This window comes from Plectrocnemia conspersa, unplaced genomic scaffold (assembly GCF_051122295.1).
Source record: "Plectrocnemia conspersa isolate PC_06_02 unplaced genomic scaffold, ASM5112229v1 ptg000011l, whole genome shotgun sequence".
Lineage (NCBI taxonomy): Eukaryota > Metazoa > Arthropoda > Insecta > Trichoptera > Polycentropodidae > Plectrocnemia > Plectrocnemia conspersa.
Window position 1 is genome coordinate 22,700,001 of NW_028277175.1, and position 16,222 is coordinate 22,716,222.

Genomic DNA, 16,222 nt, shown 5'->3' on the forward strand with positions numbered 1-16,222 from the left:
GACCGCGGTATTCCTAGGCCAAGGAGTTCAAACGACGGTTCACCACAAGGCTTTCTCGTCAATTTACGTTCCTTCTACCGGTTACGATAGTGCACGTGTTACCTGTATTTTGGCGATTCGTCTAGATGGCAAGAAAGTATCGCCATTTTTAATCACTAAAGGTAAAAAAGACCAGATTAAACGCATTTCAGGAATTTATGTCATTGAAAGTGAAAAAGCCTGGTGCACCCAAGCAGTTATAAGAAAGTGGGTTGATTATATGCTGCCACCACTGTTGAGGGGTCAAAATAGAGGTGTACTAGTTTGGGATTCAGCCAGTACTCACCGCGCTAAAGACATGAAAAACTTTCTTGCTGAGAGGAAGATTGATCAAATAATGATTCCGGCAGGAATGACTGCTTACCTCCAGACACTTGACATTGCAATAAACAAGCCATTCAAGGATCATTTGAGGATGGAAATCAATGAATATATTGAAAACAGAATGGTGAGAAATCATCGAGGTAATTTTGTAAAACCAGGCTTACAAGAAGTTGTGAATTGGGTAAAAAATTCATGGGACAAAATTGTTTGTGTTTCCAATGCACTACGAACAGGCTACTTAGACAAGAAGTATTCATTTAACGATAGCTATATTGCAAGACATGAGAGATTCGGACCAATGATTTAACAGGAAATGAATTTGGAAGAAAATCAGAACAGAATTCAGAATTTGATCATTTATGACGATGTTCCAGAAGAAGATGACATGACTGTAATTAAATAAATTTAAATTTCTGTATTCTGTGTAAAATAAATAAATATTAAATAAAAATATATAAATATACTTTTATTTTTGCCCTCCCCCGAAAATAAGCCCTAGCGCGTATTTTGGACCAAAAAAGAAAGTAAGACAGTGTCTTATTTTCGGAAAAAGACGGTATTTATATACATATGTATAAAAACCGTATTATGTTGCAAATAAATATCGGAAGCATTAACATATTCAATAACTAACATAACATAAACGTGAGTGCTCATTTTCAAAGCAGTTAAACAGCTAAGAGATCAACTTAAAATTTTGCCGTAAAGAAAATGTAATGCAAATTAAAAGTTTCTGAACATAAAAGAAGTCTAACATTTGCCAAAATTGATTCGCTCTACCTTACACGAAGTGTCGCTTGTGTCACTTCTATCATTTTTCCGCGATTTCTGCAAAGAAAACGATCTGAAAATAAGATATAAATGCGCCGAGACGTATGCGAGCATAAAACAGGCCAAAAAAAGAAATTTTGTCACACAAGCCGCATAAGATCCAAAAATTACGATTCTGACTCCTGATATGATTTTAATTAACCCTTTGATAGCCGAGCCTTTTGGGATTACTATATAAATATTGATGTATTGCATAATAACAAAAAATTGCACACACACTACAGCTTATTAAAAATGATCACGTCGGATCTGGTAATTTTTGTAAACGTATTAAAAAGTAGTATATCGGATTTCGGCAAGCGAAGGGTTAATCAACGATTAGAAAAAAAAATAATAGACTTACCCTATAGGCTAATGGAAGACCAGTTTTGTTGAGCATCCAGAATGGACAGTACAAAGAGAAGTGCTGACTGCCGTTAACTTCGGTGCAATGCATGCCAAGATCCAGAGTCATCTTCAAAACGCTGTCGTGCGAATCAAAGGACCATACAGCAAATTCAGGCGCATTTTCAGGCATCTCTCCAGTGTAAACCCAACATTTTTCCAAGTAAGACGGAAGCTGAAATCATCATTATTTAAATACAAGTGAATGACAATTTAATTATAAGAAAACACGAGGGAATATATTATTAGTGTAGTGTTTCATTATTGTCTAAAGATATATTAATCGAGATGTTTCAGTCTATAAAACAGGAAGACTGTTCAAGATATGATGCCATGAAATGTATCATTAAAAACAATCTTTCTGAAGCATACCCAAAATGATTAATTGCATTACAATTTATGTAGACAGCTTTGGCTTTAGCTGTAGCGTAGTTTTTTCTAAATTAAAAATAATTAAAAGTTATCTCCGATCATCGATGAGCCAAGACTGATTTACATCTTAGACAATTATTTCTATTGAAAGCGAAATAGCAAACCCAATATTAATAAATATTTTGCTGCAAAAAAAGCGAGGAAGTTTTTACATTGAATATTTATATAATTATTTGCTTTCTTTTGAATAAAAAAGCTTTAAATATATAAAACATTTTTTTATGTACGGTCTTAAATTTTCTAAATAATCTGAATGTTAAATAAAAGCATATCTAAACCGAATTTTGACCAATAGGAGAGCGCAAAAAACAATTATCCCTTCTCAGAAGTCAAAAATCCACGTCAAAAGCAATAAAATCGTGCCGTCGCCGTCGCAGTGGGAACGCTCGTTACCGAGCGTTCCCACTGCGCTAAAACAACCCTAAATGTATGTATAAAATGTAATATAAATAAATTGTAGTTATAAAATATATTTTTGGGTCCCCGCAAAATTCCAGGGGCTGTTTATTCTATAGCTGTCATCTTACAGTTACACTCAGAAAGTAATATTTTTAATGATTCTCATCTCAAGACTAGATAAAACTTATGAGCATATGATTATTAATCTGACAGAAATATCTCTCAAGATTATACCATCAAAACGACGACTGTGCTGTCCGGTTGGACTTGCGGCAGATGTAGAGTGTCACCAGGCTTCACTATATGATCGATAGGCTTTTGAACACCCTGCGGCGATACGATTATTTCCACGGGAAGAGTATTCTGAATCACGACAGCCGGGCGCAAAAGGATATTATAACAAGCCGAAGTCATTGTGTGGCGAGAAGTATCAGCGTAAAACACTTGCTCCATAGTACCAACGGCCTAAAATGAATCATCGATTATAATAAGATGCAATGTAAAACACTTACAACATCCAGCATACCTTCATGATGAACTGATCTTTAATGTTCTTGGCGCGAGAAGCACACTGTAGCAGCTTGGTCATCTTCAAATTCTTCTGTAAGTCTTTCCAGATGAATGGCGCGTTTGATACTTTATAACCCTCCACCGTAAAGAACAACTCGCTCGTTCTCGTGTAAACGGACCGAATAGGAAGATTCATCTTTCCCTTTGGCTCTATCTTACCGAGGAGCTCGACGTAATTGCCAGCATCGGTCATGAAGTATACTTCGACGGGCACCGACAGACAATTGACGACTTGTATAATGCTACGGAGATTGATGTGAATCGTGCCGTCTACCATCACAATCTCAGATATGATACCCCAAGTCTCACCTTGGCACATTTTGTCTTGTAGGGGAAAATATCTCTTATCTGCTCTCACCACAGGAAGGCACAGTTCGCAGTCTAATTCTACAACCTACAGAAGATTATGAGCCACAAATCTCTTTCTATATCAATAAAAATTATAATATCAATACCGAAATATGCAGCTTCCATTCTGGTAGCTTTTCATTCAATCTAGTGGAAGACGTGAGTCCTTGTTTCAACTGCAGCGGTACCGAAGCACCGTGTTCTATCATCACATTTCTACTACAAAAAATAGTATTAACAGAATATTATCTAAATTGATACTACAAAAATATAAATGTATTACCTATACGTCACCGATGTGTTATTAATTCCAATTAAGCTCGTGTCTGGATCGGAATTCTCGAAAACAATGAAAGGATCCTTTTCTAGTAGCAATATGACTGTTAAGCCTGTATCGTTTTTTACTAAATACGGAGAAGACAACTCGAACGATCTTTGTTCCGAGTCGCCTTTCACAGCTTTAGAGAAGGCAGATCCGAGTTGAGTCAATACCTAAATATATTAGAATCTCATTAACGATTCACTCCACGTTAAAAATAATAACTTACTTGTAAAGCTGTGTTTGTGACGGTCATCTCCAAAGTTTCCGTGCTAGTTATCTGCACCGATAAACTTGGCTGTTGAGATAGTTCTTCGTCTTGATTATCATCAATTGCCGGCGATATCTCTTCTTTTGGCGACAATGAAGCAATGCTCTTCATTTCCTCTTGGGGGCTTTTCTTCTTCTCCATCTGAACCTAATCATAAGCCATTTTATACATATGCACATAAGATTCGATCAGATCAATGCATCGATGACTAACCTGCATCCGCAATTCCCAAGGAACGTGAACCAATTCGTTATTTTTAATAACCTCTACTGGCTCGATTAAAGGCTCCCACAAAGCGAGAATATTGTTGTAGTAAGACACTTGCATGGTCCACGAAGACTCCATGTTCAACTGGGTGCTCCAGTCTTTTATCATTGCTTCTAAAGAAGCGTGCATGTTAAGCATGGGGATCGTATCGTTACCGAGTTCGGCTTCAATGCATAATATAATAATCGGCGCTGACAATTTACATATTTCGCTTGTGGCCACTGGAACCTGATTTAAGGAACTTGTGTCTTCAGCTAAGATTTCCATTTGTGTAAGAGCATCTTCGCCTATTTCTGTACAAGATAAAAATAAAGATGTTATTCATGATTCGATTAATAAGCAAGTAAAATTAACAACACCAAATTGAGAATATGAATCCTTTGATGTAAATATAATAGGAATATCTGAAAGGGTGGTTCTAGATATTCAAACGAAAGCAAATGTATGGAAACCTCGAAGGCAATCGGTGAGAATTAACAATTATGATATAAAAAGGACTACAATAAATATTTATACGCACATAATCTAAAGATTATCTTTTACTTTGTACAGGAGGATTTTTCTAACTTTAAATTCTTGGATATGTACAAACCTGTCCTCAAAAACCAGAAGTTATTAGGCAAAAACGGTTTTATATCCCACAAGTCTTTATACACGTCAATAGCAGTGTCTTTGACTTCTCCGTCATCTTCAGATCTGGTCATAGTCACAAGAACTCGGTTCAACAGATCGATTGTGGCTGTAAATATCATAAATCACATTAAAATATTTTCTATTCATATTAACACATGGTCATGTGTTCGCGCAAGGAAAATTTTTGAAAAATACGTTCCGTTTACAAAAACTTCTAATCCACAAAAATAATACTTTAACGAGCTATTTGGAACAGATTCAATATTTATTATACAGATATTAACTTAATTACGACCGATCAAGTTAGATCGCAAAATATTGTGTCTGTTCCATATAGATTGTAAATCAAATACAGTGAAAATTGTTTAGTACCACTGAGAATTTCTAATTAAAAATATATTATTTTTGTAAAATTAGATATTCTAAATTTAGATAAGATACTGATTGAAAACTTTTCCAAATTTTGTGTTTAAATATGCATCGGATTAGAAGTTATGATTTTTTTTTGTAAACAGAACGTTTTTTAAAAAAGTTGCAAATTCGCCCCATCCTTGCGTTAACATTTGTGTCCAGAGCAATAAAATAAAGGAATTTACCTGGCGATACATTGAGACGAATCTCTGAAAGAATTATATCCACGTGCCATCCTGCACTTTTGTGATTCGATGCCTGAAGGGAAACTTCGCATGGCACGAGCACAGAGTGCCGGCCTGCGTTGTGCTTTCTCAGCCGACCATATCTACATGTGAACAGTTGGAGTTGTTTTATGAATCCACTCACCACTTGCTGTTCATCAGTCATGCGCAACTTGAACGTTATCTCATTCTAAAAAAATATAAATTAAATGTCAAGCAATACAAAAGACTCAATAACAATTTATTTAAAATCTCACGTTCATAACGAGTGCTTGACAATCTTTATCGTCCATCGACTCAACCAATATAATATCAGGTTGTTCGATCTTCAAATTTAAAGTAACCATTCCACTAGTATCCGTCTTTGGTTGTGTCTTAATCTGCGATCTTCCATCTTGAGTTATACTGGACACTTTACGAGATATCTATAACATATAATACACAATAAACACTTATTAACTACAAATGTACTATTCAAATTTACCCTGTTAGAATCAGTCGATTTATATGAGAGTACAACTTCAGATTCTTTAGGTGCTTCTTCGGGATTGACAGTAGCAAGGCCATTAGTCACAAAATCGCTGATCTTCATCATGAAATCCATGGACAGGATCAAATTGAAACTGAAGACTCGAACATCGACTACGATATCGTTTCTTTATTATATATCTATATAAGTTTAATGTAACAATATTAAATTAATATCTATTTACGGAATGTATCATTTTGCTTCTTCGTAAAAGTGATGTCAATCATGCTTCTCAATTTTTCAGGAGATCCTTGTGATACGTTGACGTTAGAATCGCTGTCTTCGACTTTTCGTTGCATGAATCTCGTTATTTTGCTCTCTCGGTTAGGTCTAGTATCGTCCAACAAGCAATCGACGAGGAGTAGAGAAGTTTGAAGGCAATCGTTAGAGAGCATCTTGCCTTTCATTGATAGAAGCAAAAGGCTGAAACGCGCCAGTCCGACTTCATCGGACGGAGAGATCGGCGATAAGATTTGACTCTAAAATTGAGATAGATTAAGTTAAAATATTTTAATACTTTATGTAACTATTCAGCGATTCTCAATGTTTTCTGCACACTAGTCGAGACAATAGCCGCTTGAAAAAACTATAAAATGGCACACACAGATCTTTAGATTATGTCCTATCTCTGAAGGGAGAAATTGTGTATCTCTCAATGCTGCCTTAAAGCTGAAAAGATCCGTTTAGTACGAGGCACTGATAAATGGCTTTAAAAAATATGATAGAATGGCAGCCATTGATGAGACGAGATGAGAACGATTAAGGTTTTTAGATAAGACTAGTAGAAGTTGTAGTGACAATACAATAAAAGATATTCTAGTTTATTAATTAATTAGAATATTTTTTTAAATTTAATTTATTAATTTAAAACAACTAGTAGATTGTTTTAAAAATGTTTGGGAATCACCTTACTAAATAATGTATTTTCTCACCGTTTTTGTTTCAGACACTTTTGTCAACATCTCGACAGTCAGACTGTCCATTGTGAATGTAAATTTGATTATAGTCCTAGGAGTGGCTGTCTTCTCCGGAGTTTTGACTTTAGCGCCGTGCATTGCCAATTCGGACTTCTTCAAAAGCGAAGAACGCGAATCTATACTTATGCTGCTTTTCAACTGTCGATTTTGTGCTACCGTAGCGACCGCCGGAGTCTGATCAGTACCTTCAGTCATATTTTCCGATAAGACTTTCATTACCATCTTAAAATCGTCGCTTCCTAAAGTAATCTGAAACATTTTAAAATTTATTAAAAATATTCCAAGATAAGTGCATATTTATATTATATAATATACTCACTACTATAGCGTTCAATCTGCCCGACATATCAACGTCTGGTAATTTATCATACCAAGACGATAAATTCCTTTTAACGATCAGGGTGAAAGACGTCGGTTTCAAAAGCATCTTTTCATTACTAGTATTTTCTTCATGAGTGAACAACTTGACGCGTGACAGTTTAAGATTCTCCAATCGCATCGAAATTTCATCTATGATGACTTCTTGCTTATTCTGAAATAAGATTAAAATAAATAAGTAATACTTCCAAAGTAACGGATTTTACCATAAACATACCTCAGCTACGATGCTCAAGAACCGATTGTTCAAAGTAATTTGACCGAAATCGATCATGACTGCGTAAGGACTCTTAGAATTCACCGGAGCAATCACGATCGGGGCATTCAACTTTACATGTAGAGATATTTTGCTAGCTTTCTCGTAAGCGTTTTGAACGTTGGCTTTAGCCGATTCAGCAGCCATCGCCGAAGCATCTTTGATGGCTTGCTGCGCAGTCTGGAAATTATCTAAGAATTTCTAAAACAAAAAATAAATACATCATTACCAAATCAAATAAAAATCTATATTTTAAAGACACTCACCAACATTGAAGTGACGAACCAGTTCAAAAACGTGAATTGGATACAACTGATCCTCAACGTGATCGACATATCTTCGTCGTTCGGATACTGTTCGGTATTATACAACACGACTTCCATGTTGAAAGCGTCGCCGCCCAAAATTCTGACGATCTGATAACAAAAATTCATCATAAACATGCATCAAAGAATATATCTTCGAGATAATATCAAAATACCTCAGTGTGGATTGTATTCGGATTCTGATCGATGACTTTTATATCTTGGAGTGTGACGTTCACGTGCGTGTACGACTCTTTCATCGATAGGTTAGATTTTAGACCTGATATGCCAACAATCGCTAAAGATCTCTCTTCGTTGGCAAACTCAACGTCTACTTTCTCAATGTGAACGTCGACTTTGAACATGATGGTCTCTATATGACCAGGCTTTTTGCGTTTGACTACAGCCGATGCTGGAAATGTAAGTATTAGTACATCTGCTACGACAATATTAATATAACGGGTTTAAAAATTAACATACAACTCTTTGAAGTCTTTATAGCTGGCATCTCTTCATCTTCTAGTATGGTAGATAATGGACTTCCAGCAGTGGCAATGCGATCTTTTTCCCCCTGTACAGCACTCAAACGAGTCTAGGGTAAAATAATTTAATATGAAGTTAGATGAACCAATATACGAGGAAGTGCGAAAACTATTCATGTCGCCACATACGTGCGGCCATACCATTCAAAGGGTTAATAATTTGGTTGCTAAAATACGTCACATTGGCTTTTGCTACTTAATAGCCAAATCCAATTTGATCATTAAAGTCAAAATTGGATACATTTTAAATGAGCTATATGGTATTTATTTCAGAGGCAAATAATTATTTTTTCACACAGATTATGTAATACAATGATATTTTATCCCAAAAAACTCGGCAACAAAGTGTTAAAGAGCTACGAAAATGTGTGAAAAAATATATTATGTATACCTGATATTGGTTGGCGACAGTCAATAATTCTCGCAAGCCTTCCTGATGGAGCAACACTTGAAGAATCCTAAAGTCCAATTCTATACGTTGCTCTACAGAACCATACTTTCTATGAAAGTCTGGACACTTCTTATTGACCTGCGATTATATAAAAATAGATAAATTAAACACATTCTATCATAAAAAAATTAAGTGAGTAATGTATTACATTGCAATATTTAATAGAGAACAGATACTGATCCATATTATTGCCCCTTGGTGTATGCAACATTTTTAAACATTCCATAGTGGACGGCCGATAAAGCGACAGTTCGACACCCACGAGTTTGACGCTTGCGTCGATGACAAGAGTTCGCTGAATAGCTTGAATATGTAAGCCGTGCAGAGCGAAAGAAGCTAGCTTCTCGTGCTCGGATTCATTTGCGATGGTCGACATGCGCGATATAGTAAATACCAGTTCTGCAAATGCAAATCGATATATATAGAATGTTCAGATATGAAGAAGATTAGAGCTTTCTTACCATCCATTACAAAATTCGCTTCGAGCTCGATCATTTGCACTATATCATCATCCCAATCTTTGCCCTTCTTAACGATCTTGTTCTTATTCTCGGCTGGATCGAAATATTTCAATAACGAAAGACTGGACAATCTAGATTCGGCATTCTGTAATATTTCATTGATTTAAAGAAGTTCTTCATTTATATTGTCTGAGTATATAAAGAGCAATACTGACCTTTAATGGTTGAATCGGTTGATCGTCTTTAGGGAACGGTATGCTGACTAAAATCTCCAACATTGTAATCAACCTAAAACACATCATAGTAAGACACGATCTATTCTAATATAAAAATTATCAACTATCGGAACTTTCATCACCTATCTTCAGATGCATTAACCGCCAATTTTGATAGATTACCGTGAACTTTAATCTTCGGTAAACGTGGATCGTCTACGATTAAACATTTATCTATTTCGATCTTCAGAGTAGTCGGTTGCAAGAAGTGAAGATTTGTACTACTACTGTCTATGATCGACGATTTCCAATCTTCATTTTTATTGGCGATTACAACCTTTCATTATTTAAAATATTTTATTATTTAATAGTAAAGTTTGTATGAATATCATTAATTTTTATATATTATATTTACCTGTATATCAGTCATCTTCAATATGAATTTATCGTACGAGTGAAGAATCGCTTTTTGGAATATCTCCTCATTATCGGCACCATCTTTGAACAACTGATGCACGTCGAATGCTTTTGCTGAACGAGGCGCAGATTTAACACTAACAGCACCGAGATTCACGACAACGCACGATTCATTACTAACAAAAATACAAAAATTAGTACCTCTATAAAATATATATATATATACAATACATTTATACTCACTCAGTATATATACCGCTGTGAGGCACAATTATATATGATGAACATATATCAATATCGATGTCTACTATCGTATGCTTACTAACAGCATGCTGTAATCCTAGCGCCGATTTCTCCTTAAGATTCGTTAGTTTACTTTCAGCGGCAGCTTGTAATCTATACATTTTTATAAAATATTTAATAAAAAATAAGATACATTATTATCAACATTATACTTACTGTGACAATGCTGATGATTCATCTGGCGTTTTGAAGACTTCAACTATTTTAATGATTGTTTGAGCATCATAAACAACTTCTAGAGGTCTAGCTGATACTTTGATTCTTTGTCCACATGAATTATCTTAAATTTACATATGTATTATTATATATGCTCGTTACTAATTAAATTAATAAGATTTTCATACCTAAAGGATTCATTTCAAACATCACATCAAGCAAACTAACACCAGGTGCAATCTGCTTTGACACTACTAATCTAGGAGTCATGTTATTCTGCTCAACACCGGATACGGTAAATTCTTGCATTCGTACAGACACCCTAAATTTTTTTTTTAATTACAAATATAATAATTAATTATATTAATTAATTGATGCAATATTTACTTTAGACCACTAGCGCTGGGTCTTTGCTGTAGTGAAGCTTGAACGTAGTTCAATTTTGATGTTAATACGTTCATGTTATCATCAGTTACGCATAAGACTAAAGATACTAATGTAAAATGACATTCATTGGCGACAAACTCGGTTGGTAAATACGTAGGTGCAGTGTTTTCTTGATAGTCGATGGCTTGGAACAGTTTGGCTTTTTCTTCTCCCGTCATAGCCTTCTCAAATTGTCTCACTAGAAGATTAAAATACTGATATAAAAACAGTGCATTTCTTAGCAGAACCTAATCTAACCATATATTACTTACTGATGTCTGTATTTTCGACAACTTCTTCGCTTTTGTTTGAGCCGCCCCACCAAGAACCGAACCAACCCTTGTTCTTGTTTGCTTCTTCTTTGGCTTTACCTAATCTAGCGACCTGTTATTAAAAATCATATTATTAAAATTTATTACACAATATTTGCAAAAAAATATCTCACCTCTGACTCAATTCGCTGACGTATCACAACCAGATTGAAAAGATCTAACTTTCTCTCGCAGTCATCAATAGTGCATTGCATATCGTTGGTAACTTTAGCCTTAGGCGCTTGCAACTTGCACTGATAAATTGTCGCATATTGCCTACACATATTTCTATGATCGCAAATATGCTTCCAATCCCAATTTTTCTGCTTCCTCCTGACTTCACTCTCCAAGACGCACTTATAGGCAAAAAGCCACCATTCCTTAAAGTGACCCCTATACGTCGAATAATTAGGACGGAACTTTCTATAAGGAGTGCCTTTCGTCATCCGATCCATAGAATCGGCCAATCTCATAATATCCTGATATTGAGCCTTCGTTATTCCGATGGCCAGTTCGTCCAACTCCAAATTGAGCACACATTTCGGTATGACAAACTTTGGATTGTCTTGTTCGGGTTTTGGATTCAATTTGAGTTTAGCCGAAGCGTTTATAGGTCCCAATACTAAAATAATGATCACAAAATAAAACTAATGTAAGATAAATATGTATAATATAAACATACTATATTTAAAATGCGTAGGTTTTGAAGCTTTAGTTGCTATTTCGGATTGAAAGTATCTCAGTAATTCTTCGTGAGTTAATTTCGTGTATAGGTCTGAGCTGGGATTCCAATACAAGCCTAAGCCTTCTAAATCCAAGACCTATAAAAAAAATCATATTATATTGACTACATATAATTTATTAGTGATTTTTAAAAAGCACTCGTGGCAACCATTTGTAACGGCAAACAAGATAAAATTTGCTTCCCAGAAAAATAAAAAAAGGGTGATTTGCCGATAAAAATTTCAGCAGTTGTAAAAATGTTACACTTCTTTTATTTAATAATAGATTTTATCGTTAATATTTTCTATGTGTCATAGTCATTTTTATCATAGTATAAAGTTCAAGTAATCTTTGGGTAATTAGACAAATAACTAATTAGACAAAAAAAAATATAAATCGACGCAAAATATTATTTATAATATAGTAATCGCCCAAACTTATGTCGTAGTTAGTTCAACGAAATTATGTAAGTTGAAATGGAAGAATTCATACATTTTCATACATTTTGGGCGGTATCTAGGTTATAACTAGACGGATGTTGGTTTTTAGGTGCTCCAACTTAGGGCATGTACTTAGCGAGGTACTTGCCTCAGGTGAACGATGGAAAGAGCGCCAAATCGATAAAGTCAATAAATGGAAATATTTCAAAAATAAGACATTTTAAATTTGAGGTTTTATCAATTTCATTTTCGTAACAAAAATTACAAGAAGGCCTTTTCAAGTTTTTTGCATGCAGCCTATAATTGTCTGATTATGTATTGGAGATCTTTTGCGATCGACAATTTCAACGGGCCGCTAAGAGTATCGTAAAAACAGTGGCTTTGAACTTGTGGGGGGACCCTATTCTTGAAACTCGCGTTAAAATCTGTGACCAAAAATGATCATTCATCAATAAGAATAAACTAGACAAAATGTGTTGTTGCAAACTAAAATCCGACACTTTGAAAACGCATTATTATTGACAGCTGTCTGATTTACAGTGCTGCCAACATAAGAAACTCGAATTGGATCACCTTGTATAAAGATTATGGGTATAAATAAATAAATTGTAAATATTTACCTTGTATATTTTAGTAACAGCGTCTAAAACGAAAGTTCTCTTCCACCGTTCATCCGTTGTGTTTACGGAGAGATTGTGTAAAGTGATACCTAATGAGAACGGTGAATTGACATTGGTAATCTGATCTTCATATCGTATGTGTATATCTTTTATGTTCAATTGAACATTTTTGATTATTTGCGTTACTAGTTTTTCAACAAACGAGTCGTCCGCTTTTTGTTCATCTGAAAAAAAAACACAATATAATAATCAAATGTAACTTTTCGTTTGTATTCTGTGGGTGGAAATTTTATTCTATTCTATGATAGTAAATATTGGTCACAATAAAATATTACTATAGTGGAGAATTGTTTAACGAGCACCTCCTATTACGAGAAATTCACATAACGCACAAAGCAAATTGTATAAAAATGACTTGCTTAACGAGCGCCGTTTCACATAACGGGTGACGATGGGAGTCCCGGATTGTGCCAAAACCATTCTGTAATAAGGCCTGTGACCGTAAGATATTTAACTGGCAAACTGTACCTCCTGCTAGGTATTATCGTATTTTACATTGATTCATATGGGAAAAATTGTTTCGCTTAATGAGTGTTTGCGTTACGAGTAAGATTCTGGAACGAATTATGCTCGTTAAGTGAGGTTTTACTGTATGTCAAATTATATAAATATATTTAGATTAGATATATTTATAAGATTATTTTTTATGTATTACCTTTTTCAGCCTCTCTCTTTTTAGCTTCTTCGACTCTTTGTAGCTCATTTCGTTTATTTTGCAACAAAATTCGTTCTTCTTTGCACGCGTCATATTTGACTTCTCTGTTTGGAGTAACCAATAAAAATAGTCTCTCAATAGAAGCCTCAACTGAAGCTCCATACAAATTCTTCCAAGGTATTTTCAATACTAATTTACCTAAAATCACAAATGAGCAATTTGTTACAGACACATTCCAGTGCACCTTAATGCGAATTTGGTCAAGGTAATAAAAATCAATTGGCTTCAATGTTCATTTAGAATTCCAAACAGGACTATGATGTCATGTTTGCGAATGCCTCGGTTGATATTTACATAAAATTATAATCGTTCTTATCAGTGAATATAACACGGTGTGGTTAAAAACTTACCTAAGTGTCCGAAAACGGTTTGAATGGGCAAATCAAGGTCATCGAGCGCATTCTGCTTTAAGACTAAATTTTCGAGGACTACGTCTCCTGCAAAAAAAAATATGATTAATAAAAACCTGATAGTTACACAGTGAAAATATGCAAAACTAAGTATGTTCAACTTTTTTTGAGTGTAAGTTGTTTTTTTAGATGACACTTTCCTCAATTATATATAAGCCAGAATACTGCCATATTCTATAACTTCCGTCAAGATTTAACCACAGAACTAACACCTCGCTTTAGACTTGCAATAATGAGAGTTCAGCTGAACTTATAGAAAAAAGTCACTTTTACTAATGTGTATTTTTTATTGAAGTTATATATTTTTATTTTAACCTCTATGTATGTTCAGCTATGCTACGGCGAAAATCGTTTCTAAATAGACGTTAAAAATCATAGGGATAAAATACAACCATGTCTCATTCCTCCTTATATTTCCATATTGGTTCGGTGATTATTGTGCACAGCAAAAATTTCAAACAAATAAAATTCTGATGATAAATATACCAGGGCTGTTGAGTTGGAGACGGAGTCGGAGCATTTTAAGCGAAGTTGGAGTCGTAAAAAATCGACCGACTCTGATTCCTTTTTAACCCTTTTCGCCCCAACCAATAATTATTTAATTGTTCGTCGTGCACCATGCATTTAAGTCGGTAATATGAAGTAAACAAAAGTTATTATGCACTTAATCAAATACCCAACAGAAGCCGACTGGCCACCGGCCGGAGTGGTCACATGCAGACATATACAATGGCGTGGCACTAATCCTAAGAAATATTATTATAATTATTTTTTATTCTTTCTTCTTTGTCGTTATTTACATGAAAATAAATAAAATAATTAAAAATAAATTGAATAATTTAAGATTATCTTTTCGAAATTTTTAAATTCGAGTCAGGAAAACTTTCCAACGACTCCACATCCCTGGAATATACACATATACATATGTATATTTAAGAATACGGCAATATATATAATAAAAAATAATGTCTGTATATATAACAGATATTATTATGATTTTAATTTTAAAATATTTTGCAATTATATTATTTATTTACATTGATATGATACACTTACATTTTCTATAATTACACCAATTTTTACTTAAAAATAGAGAAAAATATAAAGCAGTTAAAATTTAAATATATTTGACAATCAGTCACTTATGTTCAGAATTTTCGCTGTGTGGAATTTTCGTTTGCGCAATAATCTGGTTATCATCCATATCATCTGACGATTCATCGCTTACTCTCATTTTTTGTTGCCAGTACAAATTTACAATTATTCAGATATTTTAATATGTTATTAAAAAATCTGATAGTAAATATTGATTAACCAACTATTGTAGTAACCATATCAATCTAAATAATAATTTGTTTAGTGTAATTTTCAGATTTTAAAACTTAGTGGCCATTAAAATGCTTGGTGGATCTGTCTGCATATATAGTTATTGTTAAGGACAATTATATTGTTTAGAGGAGATAGAGGAGATTCGGGTTTATATAAATATGAAAATAATTAACCCCTTCCCGGTTATGCCAGAGTTACCATGGAAATTTGAATTTTGTGAATTCTCATGTCAAATATCAGCAAATTTCTCGAGAAAATTATCATAGCCTTTTTTGTTAAAAATTATATTTGTACGAATATTTTAAAATGTTTCACAATGCCTTCATTTTTTTATACCACTGCATAGGAAATATTGGGTCTGTGCCAGATATTTTTGAGTCACTTTTAAAAAAGTACTGTGACCGGGAAGTGATTAAAGGAAGATGTCCTCGCTTTCCAAAAGGTTTCTTAAATCTCCTTTATTTATGTTTTCAAAAGCCTTTGGCGATTTCTACTTCTAGGGGTTTTGTTTAAGTGGCGATTTTCCCCAAGAACTGGCGTTTTCTTACGCTTCATAACGTTCAATTGTTTTAGGTTTTTTTACAAATTATATGATAAGTTAAAGCTCTTGATATTATTTGTAAACAAACAATTTTGTGCAATATTTTTGCCTTTTTATAAATAAAATGGCAAAAATATTGCACAAAATTGCGCAGTACATTTAACACGAAAACATAACACTACATGTATATAATACAAAACCGTTG

At 34.1% G+C, this 16,222-nt stretch overlaps 1 protein-coding gene across 2 annotated transcripts in view; it reads right to left on the bottom strand.

Moving 5' to 3' along the window:
* The window catches only part of Vps13 (vacuolar protein sorting 13C), a 30,164-nt gene that overhangs the window by 13,617 nt on the left and 325 nt on the right, over positions 1 to 16,222 (bottom strand). The window contains exons 2-35 of one of the 2 annotated variants that reach the window (XM_088196521.1): positions 14,088 to 14,174; positions 13,678 to 13,875; positions 12,963 to 13,186; positions 11,862 to 12,000; positions 11,314 to 11,801; positions 11,141 to 11,252; positions 10,830 to 11,067; positions 10,631 to 10,764; positions 10,443 to 10,566; positions 10,227 to 10,379; positions 9,982 to 10,159; positions 9,710 to 9,903; positions 9,567 to 9,639; positions 9,352 to 9,496; positions 9,039 to 9,289; positions 8,831 to 8,968; positions 8,378 to 8,489; positions 8,074 to 8,309; positions 7,859 to 8,008; positions 7,554 to 7,793; positions 7,278 to 7,490; positions 6,914 to 7,207; positions 6,166 to 6,460; positions 5,937 to 6,094; positions 5,710 to 5,877; positions 5,414 to 5,642; positions 4,777 to 4,923; positions 4,131 to 4,477; positions 3,876 to 4,064; positions 3,611 to 3,819; positions 3,435 to 3,543; positions 2,936 to 3,373; positions 2,644 to 2,874; positions 1,538 to 1,753 (exon numbers count right to left, since the gene is read on the bottom strand). In XM_088196521.1, coding sequence (XP_088052647.1) covers positions 1,538 to 1,753; positions 2,644 to 2,874; positions 2,936 to 3,373; positions 3,435 to 3,543; positions 3,611 to 3,819; positions 3,876 to 4,064; positions 4,131 to 4,477; positions 4,777 to 4,923; positions 5,414 to 5,642; positions 5,710 to 5,877; positions 5,937 to 6,094; positions 6,166 to 6,460; positions 6,914 to 7,207; positions 7,278 to 7,490; positions 7,554 to 7,793; positions 7,859 to 8,008; positions 8,074 to 8,309; positions 8,378 to 8,489; positions 8,831 to 8,968; positions 9,039 to 9,289; positions 9,352 to 9,496; positions 9,567 to 9,639; positions 9,710 to 9,903; positions 9,982 to 10,159; positions 10,227 to 10,379; positions 10,443 to 10,566; positions 10,631 to 10,764; positions 10,830 to 11,067; positions 11,141 to 11,252; positions 11,314 to 11,801; positions 11,862 to 12,000; positions 12,963 to 13,186; positions 13,678 to 13,875; positions 14,088 to 14,174 — 6,857 coding nt within the window. Of the gene's footprint in view, positions 1 to 1,537; positions 1,754 to 2,643; positions 2,875 to 2,935; positions 3,374 to 3,434; positions 3,547 to 3,610; positions 3,820 to 3,875; positions 4,065 to 4,130; positions 4,478 to 4,776; positions 4,924 to 5,413; positions 5,643 to 5,709; positions 5,878 to 5,936; positions 6,095 to 6,165; positions 6,461 to 6,913; positions 7,208 to 7,277; positions 7,491 to 7,553; positions 7,794 to 7,858; positions 8,009 to 8,073; positions 8,310 to 8,377; positions 8,490 to 8,830; positions 8,969 to 9,038; positions 9,290 to 9,351; positions 9,497 to 9,566; positions 9,640 to 9,709; positions 9,904 to 9,981; positions 10,160 to 10,226; positions 10,380 to 10,442; positions 10,567 to 10,630; positions 10,765 to 10,829; positions 11,068 to 11,140; positions 11,253 to 11,313; positions 11,802 to 11,861; positions 12,001 to 12,962; positions 13,187 to 13,677; positions 13,876 to 14,087; positions 14,175 to 16,222 lie in introns of both variants that reach the window. The other variant, XM_088196520.1, reaches the window with a different exon arrangement.